This window comes from Carassius carassius, chromosome 26 (genome assembly GCF_963082965.1).
Source record: "Carassius carassius chromosome 26, fCarCar2.1, whole genome shotgun sequence".
Lineage (NCBI taxonomy): Eukaryota > Metazoa > Chordata > Actinopteri > Cypriniformes > Cyprinidae > Carassius > Carassius carassius.
In genome coordinates, this window is record NC_081780.1 from 25440630 (window position 1) to 25449031 (window position 8402).

General features: G+C 35.9%; 1 protein-coding gene across 1 annotated transcript; it reads left to right on the forward strand.

Annotated features, from left to right (window-relative positions):
* Positions 1 to 323: 323 nt before the first annotated feature.
* Positions 324 to 7739, forward strand: LOC132106076 (gastrula zinc finger protein XlCGF57.1-like). The gene is made up of 3 exons (XM_059511700.1): positions 324 to 376; positions 881 to 984; positions 6542 to 7739. The coding sequence occupies exons 2-3, from the start codon at positions 900 to 902 to the stop codon at positions 7663 to 7665; spliced, it is 1209 nt and encodes a 402-aa protein (XP_059367683.1). The 5' UTR covers positions 324 to 376; positions 881 to 899; the 3' UTR covers positions 7666 to 7739.
* Positions 7740 to 8402: the final 663 nt, after the last annotated feature.

The window sequence follows — 8402 nt, forward strand, 5'->3', positions numbered from 1 at the left end:
TGATAGACATTAATAAATACTACTGAACATGTGACTTATTTTATTTTTGAGCTTGGTTGCCAGAAGATGCTCTTCCCTCTCACTTCTGGCTGATTAAAGGTTATTTTTTAAATTTTAAGTTCATATTTTGATTTTGATGCAAGTGGTTCTTATATGATTTTTTTTTGTAGAAATACTACAGTAAAAAGGTGGTAGCAATGATTATAGTAACTATATATATATTTTTTTAAATCATGCAACTGCTGTAGCCTACTAATAGTTATTTTTTGTACTTACGATGGTTTTACTGAAGCAGTCACATGGTACTTTTATTTTGGTCTGGCGGCGTGATGTCATAAGTCTGCGTCGGGCTCCTCCGTCTGTGATCGTAAGAAAGGTTTATTTTCATTCATTCACAAGCTGTGGTGAACTATGAAATGCATTAACTATTGTTTTTTTTCTTTTCTTATAAATGAAACTGAATGAATTTTGCCGTTAAATTAATCCCCGTTCTTATCGTTCACGCCTGATTCAAAACAGTGTAAATACAACAAGAGCAAACACGTGTAACACGTTTTACGATTACAAAAACGCAATGTTTTTGATGAAAACTGAAAATGTTATGAAATAAATATAAGTAATATTTAAAATAAATATAAACTTAGCATATAAATTATTTAAATTGTATAGCTAGTTTTGAGCCTGTTCGTTTGCTTGTTTTGAGATATCACTCTGGGGTGCATTTCCCAAAACCATAGTTGCTAACCTGTTAGTTGGCAATGTGAAATTGCATTGCAATCAACAAAGCTGCTAACTATGGTTTTGGGAAACGCACCCCAGATCGAGACACGCACAGATGATTTTTTTTCTTTGTTAATTATTCTCATCTTGATCATTACAGAGTGTACAAACACAGACAAATGGCGTTTATTAAAGATGAGATTGAAGACTTAAAGATTGAAGAAGTATTCAGTCTCAAACAAGAAGATTTTGAGGAACAAACAGGTTGGTTTTCATTCTCAGTGCATTTGATTCTTATAAAAACGTTGGCATGAGTTTGTTGTGATCTAGTAGTGTATGATCCTCAGTCATTGAGTGAATGATGCCCAAAGTCGCAACGCAAGCGTATGATGAAGGGCTGTAGCTATCGAATATTTTAGTAATCGAGTATTCTACCAAAAATTCCATCGATTAATTGAGTAAGCGGATAAAATGTGTTTTTGCTTAAAGTGCAATATTAATTATGCAAGAAAAATAAGACTCCTAGGTCTCTTAAAATGAACAACTAAGTTTCCTTTTTTAGAAAAAAATATTTTTATTTTTTAAATGCATAGAATGCAATGCATACATAAAAAATAAACATTTAATTAGTACTCATTGTTTCTCTGCCTGTACTTGTACTGTAAACAATGACAAAGTTGACAGATGAATTAAGTGCATTTAAGTGCCATTCAGTTGGGGTTGTAAATAAAGCATTTTCTGAAATGCACATTAAACATTAAACACATAAAACATTAATTTAATTTATCTTTTAATTATTGAAAATTAACTCAACGTTTTGGTAAAGAAAGGGGATTTACTATAATAAATAAAATATGGAAGAAATGTTGTTTAATTAAACCTTAAAAAAAAGTTTGATATTTTTTTTTTTTAGTAGGCTATGTACATTCTGTTGAACTATGGCCTTTAACTGGACTTTTATTTTGAAGGGTTGACGTACCTTTACAGTTCTGTGTATGTGATGTGATGCTAGTTTTACTCAAATCAAATGGTCAAATGCTCATGAAGTGACAGTTCTCAGAGCAGTTCTGGAGAAATTTTTCCAGTGTTCACGTCCTTATTTAGAGAGACAGCAGACGCTAAAACTACTGGAGCGTCACGCGCGCTTCAGTGTGTGTTAATAAAGGAAGTTGCGCTTCTGCTCCATTCATTAACAGAGACATGCAGAACATGCAGGATTCATATTTAAATAGACTGTTCCGGCTTAATATTTACAGATATTAGTCCATATCGTGATTTAATGTAAGTGCAATGACCTACTTTTGATTAATTCATTCAAAATTGAGCAAATTCTGTGCCATTCCGCGTTAAACTGTAAATTCCGTTTTTATGACTGGATTCCGCGATACCCTCCTTGTTTTCTGCATCGCGGAAATCATAAGGCCCTAATTGTGGTATGCCAGCTCTATCTTGCAATGGACACACGCCACGACGTTCTCTTTACGTTTGCCCGCGCCCTTAAATCAAAACACTGCTGACTCCTTGCAGTATGAGATTTAGGACTCAGCACTTGTGTCTCCTTCCGCTTTGTGGGTGATGTTAACGCGTTTTTTAACGTGTCACATTAAAAAAATAATTGCGAAAGAACCTGACGAGATTTAAAATAAATTAAGAGGCTTCAAGGCAGAGGAATTGTCTCGATCATTTTTTGTAATCGAGTTACTCGAGGAATAGTTTCAGCCCTAGTATAATGCCTAGTGTTTTAAAATCTGTTCAGAATTGAAGTCGTTTAGTGTATTCTAGTCTTTCCTTATTTTATCTTAAGAACTTATTTCCGAGTTAAACATATTTTAACAGCCAGGTTCCCTGAACACTTCCATCAGAGTTGATCGTAGCCTATTTGATCAATTTAGTCTTCTTAAATCATAAAATCTACAGATATAAAACAGTTCAATCATATTTAGGCCTGTCACGATAACAAATTTTGCTGGACGATAAATTGTCTAAGAAATTATTGCGATAAACGATAATATTGTCGTTCTAAGACCAGTTTCGACTAATATAATGATAATGGCATAATAACGCAGGTACACCTTTTCAAAGATCAAAAGACTTTCTCAAGTTAGTTATTTAAAATGCAGTGCCATTTAACCATTTTGGTGATGGTATTGACGTAGGTATGAATTTAAACAAATTAGCAGATCGTGACGTCACTGACATCACAAACTATGCATTTACTTTCCGTTAAGGTTACTATGCAGGAAAAGGATATCGTCCACAGGACCAGGTTTAAGTTATGTTCTCCATTCTTGAATTACAAATCCAGCTGTGGAAAATCTCTCTCTTGCAAAAGTCACACTGTCGCAGTGGTAGTGACGTGATGGGTCAAATGTCATATCGTTGTTGCGTATGTGTAATGGTAATTTAGACATACAAATATTGCACACATTTTTCATCTGTGCTACTACCCGCCCACAAGGAGTTAATTATCCGCCCGCATGCGGGTATCCGGGGGTACCCGACCCGTTGCAGGACTCTAACGTTGTTAATATCAGTACTCTCATCAAGTACTATAGAGAAAGCGATGAATGTCTTAACTTTGTCTTTCAGTCTCTTGAAATGTCCTCAATTTGTTCAACCACAGTATTTCTTGACAAGCTAATACTGGCAAAAGCATGTTTTTTCTCAGGACACACCAGCTCCACTACCTTTATCATACATTTTTTTGACGAACTCTACCTCTGAAAAAGGCTTTGATGCCGCTGTGATTTCCTTCAGTCCCTGCTCTTTTTGTGAACATTGATTTGTCTTTTATTTTTTCAAAGCTGATGCCAAATCATTAGCTTTTTCCATTTTGAGCTGTCCGGTGTATTTGCCATATTTATCTGTGTGTATTTCCGTTTAAGGTTGTTAATGTTAATCTTTGTTCTCTTTCCATTTCTCTTGAAACATCTTCCCTTCCAGTTAATCTTTTTTTCTATTTCATTTTTAAAATCGCGAGTGCTTGTATCTTCATATAGCCAACGTGTTTGAAATTTGAATTAGGCGCCAGTCTGGAATGCTCTTGCATGTTTGAGGTCCCGGCAGAAGTGCAATAAAAGCATAATTAAATGATCAATGATAAACTTAAATTCGGCACACTCCATAAAGCCCTTATTTAAAAAATAATAATGCAGTCAAGACATGGTGTGATTCATTCAGTGGTTTCCACATTTTTAAATATTTAAAATGGTTGAAAATATTTTCTATCACTCTTGAAAATGACCTGTACACTAAATAATCTATCCCTCATATTCACTGTTGGGAACATTACTTTAAAAAAGTAATTAGTTATAGTTACTCACTACTTGTTCCAAAAAGTAACTGAGTTAGTAACTGAATTACTCTATAATAAAAGTAACTCGTTACCAGGGAAAGTAACTATTTGCGTTACTGTAAAAAAAAAAAAAAAAGTTGCTATGTGTCAAAGAATTTTTATTTTTTATTTTTTGCAGTTTTCACAAGTCAGTTGAAATACGTAGAACAGACAGGTGTTCGTAGATAACTTTCGAGATTTATTGCACGTCAACAGAGCAAGAGTTTTATCCTGCACTCTTTGTAAGAAAAGTGTTTTTGGCCACTAGCTTTGTAGATGCGTGTGTCACACATTACATGCACGTTCTTGCCTTTGACTACAATGAATTTAAAGTAGTGCTTATATCTCCACCTTGAAAATGCCAACTTTTCATCGGATTGCTCCTGACTCGCCATTTCTCCTGCTGCTGCGTATCTCTGTGTAGCTGTTGCATGTGTGTGTGTATGGCGCCGCTGGCGCGTGTGTGTAAAAACACTGGCTCTGATTGGCTACCATGAAACACATGACTCTGCCTTAGCCAATCATAATTGCTTATCTCGTTATTAACCCACCTGCTCACTCGCTGTGTGAGCCAGGGGTGCGTTCGGATTGCATATTAAATCAATGCATAGTAACGCACCGCATTTAACGTTCAGTAACGTTAACGGCGTTGTAACGACGGGAAAAGTAATTAGTTAGATTACCCCGTTACTGAAAAAATAACGTCGTTACCTAACGCCGTTCTTTTAAACACCGTTATTCCAAACACTGCTCATATTTACATAACAATGTATAGACTATGTATATTAATGTGACTATGCCTGCACATGTACAATCTTTGCCTGCACATGTACAATCATTAAACCTTTACTCTGCCTCAGAAGCCTGACCAAAATCAGTTTCATGAGTCTGCTGTCAAAGTCATTGCCTGATACTGCAGCGAGACAACAAGTCACCTGCCTAAGTTTTCAGATGCAGCCGATGTGTTCGGTAGTTAAAGACGCAATGCTTTCTCTGTGGAGTGTGTGTCACTGGAATCAATGTGCTCAGTAATTAAAGGGCAAGGGCAGCGTTTCTTTTATTAGCTTTGTGAAATCCTTCACGGTAAACACCAAGTCGTCAGAACACCGGTGCAAGGCTGCTCACAGCGCTTGGTCACGTGTCGCACCAGAACCGTTTTCGGTTCTCTTTTCAAAGAACAGAACCAATTCTGAATAAGAACCAGTTCTCGGTTCCCGACCATACAGAACAGCCTCAAAGCATGTATCTCAAATCATTTGAGTTGGATCAGGACCTCGGCATGAGATCGCAGGATATTTTTACAACATTAAACAAAGATAATAAGTAGCTGTGAGAAAAATCAGTTTTCTTGACTAGGAAGAACAGGGTTAATTGCATGAACATCTGAATAAAAGAGGAACTGAAAGTTTTTTAAACTTATTCAGCAATACAATCACAACCCTTTGTTGTGTTCTTAACGTTTTGCTAATGACTTCTTTTTAGACCCTGTAGTTTGATGCTGGTCAGTTTAGGATGTTGACACTAGTGTAATCACAGTACCAAAATATCTGTATTTGGTACCAATACCAGTGAAAATCATGGTTTTCTGTACCAATTTAAGTTCCAAAGCAAAACGCTAATAAAAAAAAAACATTTATTTGTTTCATAAAGTAAAGTTAAAAATAAGCTGTACAAAAATCAATGCCATTCTTTGATTATTTAAAATGGTGTCAAGTTTTTCCACAAGTAATAGAGAATGAAAAAAAGTAAACAAGTTTCATCCAAAAGTTTATATTTCTGCTGCAGCTGAAAACATCTGTAAACTGTTGTCTTGTTTTAGGTGTTTGCTGTCGTGTTTCATGATCTTCCTGCAGCTGTAAAAGTAAAATATAATATACTTAAAGGCCCAATATGTTGATTTCACCACTATAGGATGCATTTCCAATACAAACAGAGAATCGAAGGCATAGATCGATGATGTTGTGACGGAGTATGGAATCAGGGGAGACGTTGTCTTCATCCCCACGGAGGGGGTGGGGTTCTAGTGGTTTTTGAATATTCAAATAATTTAAAAATAAATCTAACATATTGTGCCTTCAAGTAAAGTAATAGGCTGAGTCTGACCAAATGCAAAATTAGATCATTGACTCCAGCTAAAATTTAACATTTCAGTAAATAACAAACCTCAGCATTTATAATACATTTACATAAGATTACATATATTTAAGACAAGTGTATATCAAGTAGATGGAAACTTTAGCATTAAAACACTTTACAATAAGATTCCATTTGTAAGATAACATGACCGACCTATCAATAAAAACAATAGTTTCATTACAATTATTCCTCTTAGGGTAAATTTTAAAATTTGCTACATTAATTTTAACAGAATGAACTTTTGATTTTATGTATAATTTTTGTGTCCTTTTAATTTATGCTCTTACACTTTTGCAATTTATTTATTTTTTTACAAGTAACTGAAAATTCACTGTTTTACTGTTATTTCAGAGTTTATTGAAGACAATAAGGATAAGGAGGAATTGAGTGAAGTTGAGGATAAAAATCATGTATCAAAAATCAAAAGTGGAGAAAAACCCAAACAAAAAGTTTTAAAGAAAAGAAGAGCCAAGAAATCTTCCAACTGCTCTCAGTGTGGAAAGAGTTTCTCACGGAAAAATAATCTTGAGCGTCATATGAGAATTCATACTGGAGAGAAACCGTTCACTTGTGATCAATGTGGAAAGAGTTTCTCACGCAAACGTAATCTTGGGCTTCACATGAAAGTTCATACTGGAGAGAAACCATTCACTTGTGATCAATGTGGGAAGGGTTTCTTACGCAAATATCATCTAGATGTTCACATGAGATTTCATACCGGAGAGAAACCGTTTACCTGCACTCAGTGTGGCAAGAGTTTCACATGCAAACACATTCTTAAGCTTCACATGATCATTCACACTGGAGAGAAACCATTCAATTGTGATCAATGCGGGAAGCGTTTCTTTCGCAAATATCATCTAGCTGTTCACATGAGATTACACACTGGAGACAAACCATTTACCTGCACTCAGTGTGGGAAAAGTTTCACATGCAAAACTCAACTTGAGCTTCACATGAGAGTTCACACTGGAGAGAAACCATTCATTTGTGATCAGTGCGGGAAGAGTTTCTCACTATCGTCAAGCCTTACGAATCATATGAACATCCACACTGGAGAGAAACTCTACGTATGTGCTGAGTGTGGCAAAAGATTTTTGTGGGCTACAAACCTAAGGACACACCTGAAAGTTCATACAAAGGAGAAGCCACATTCATGTAATTCATTACTAAGTTTGAAAGAACATCGGAAAATGCATACTAGTGTGGGAGAGTACATGTGCTTTGTGTGTGAAAAGACTTTTACTTCAGCGGGCAGTTTAAAAGTGCATGAGAGGATCCACACTGGAGAAAAACCTTATAAGTGTTCACACTGTGACAAGAGATTCACTCATTCATCAAATCTGAAAACACATTGGAGGATTCACACTGGAGAAAAACCTTACAAGTGTTCACACTGTGACAAGAGCTTCGGTCAGCAATCAAATCTGAAAGCACATGAGAAAATCCACATTGGAGAGAAACCGTATCAATGAAATGCTGGCCACATGCAGTGCAATCAATCTTCTGCTCTACTCAAATACAAAAAGATATCACAGTAAGTAGATCATCTTCAGATCCAGCACTTTCAGGTCTGATGCTGCGTCCTCAACAAATGTGACACAATGCATCTGTATAAAATATATCTGGATAAATCTGTCATTTACAAGCAATGTTCCCTCTAATGTTTTTCTTGCTGAGCAATTTTTTTCTCTATTGGGTGGACATTTCGACCGCCTGAGGAAAATCATTATTTATACCAGACCTGTACAGCAAATCATGTTGCTAATGTTGCTTAATTGGCAACAATGCACTCTATGAAACCTGTAAACCTCATTCATCTGTATTAAAGAATTGCAAGGCTCAAACAGCTATGGAGTTGATGTTGATTTGGAGCAACATCAACTCCATAGCTGTTTGAGCCTTGCAATTCTTTCACATGGCTTTCCCAACTAATTTTTGTGTGTGTGACATAATATTTCTTTGCGCAGCTTTGAGGGAACATTGATTACAAGTGATGAGACAAAGTGTGTAGAAAAGATGTTGTTCCTGCCCATAGAATAATGTCCTAGTTATATTCAATATACCATTGTGCTTGCTTATGAGTTTCATATTATGTTCAGTAAATAGCATAAGCAGAACGTTACTGGTTACTTGACTGTAACCTTGTTCCCTGAGAAAGCGGAACAAGATGCTGCTCGGCGCATTGGGAAACGTCTTCTTCGTGACCAGC

What these genes read in the sequence shown, in the direction of transcription:
- LOC132106076 (XM_059511700.1), top strand. Translation starts at nt 900, where the DNA reads ATGGCGTTTATTAAAGATGAGATTGAAGACTTAAAGATTGAAGAAGTA. An exon ending in AGATTTTGAGGAACAAACAG is followed by an intron (nt 985 to 6,541) that starts GTTGGTTTTCAT and finishes CTGTTATTTCAG; the next exon opens with AGTTTATTGAAGACAATAAG.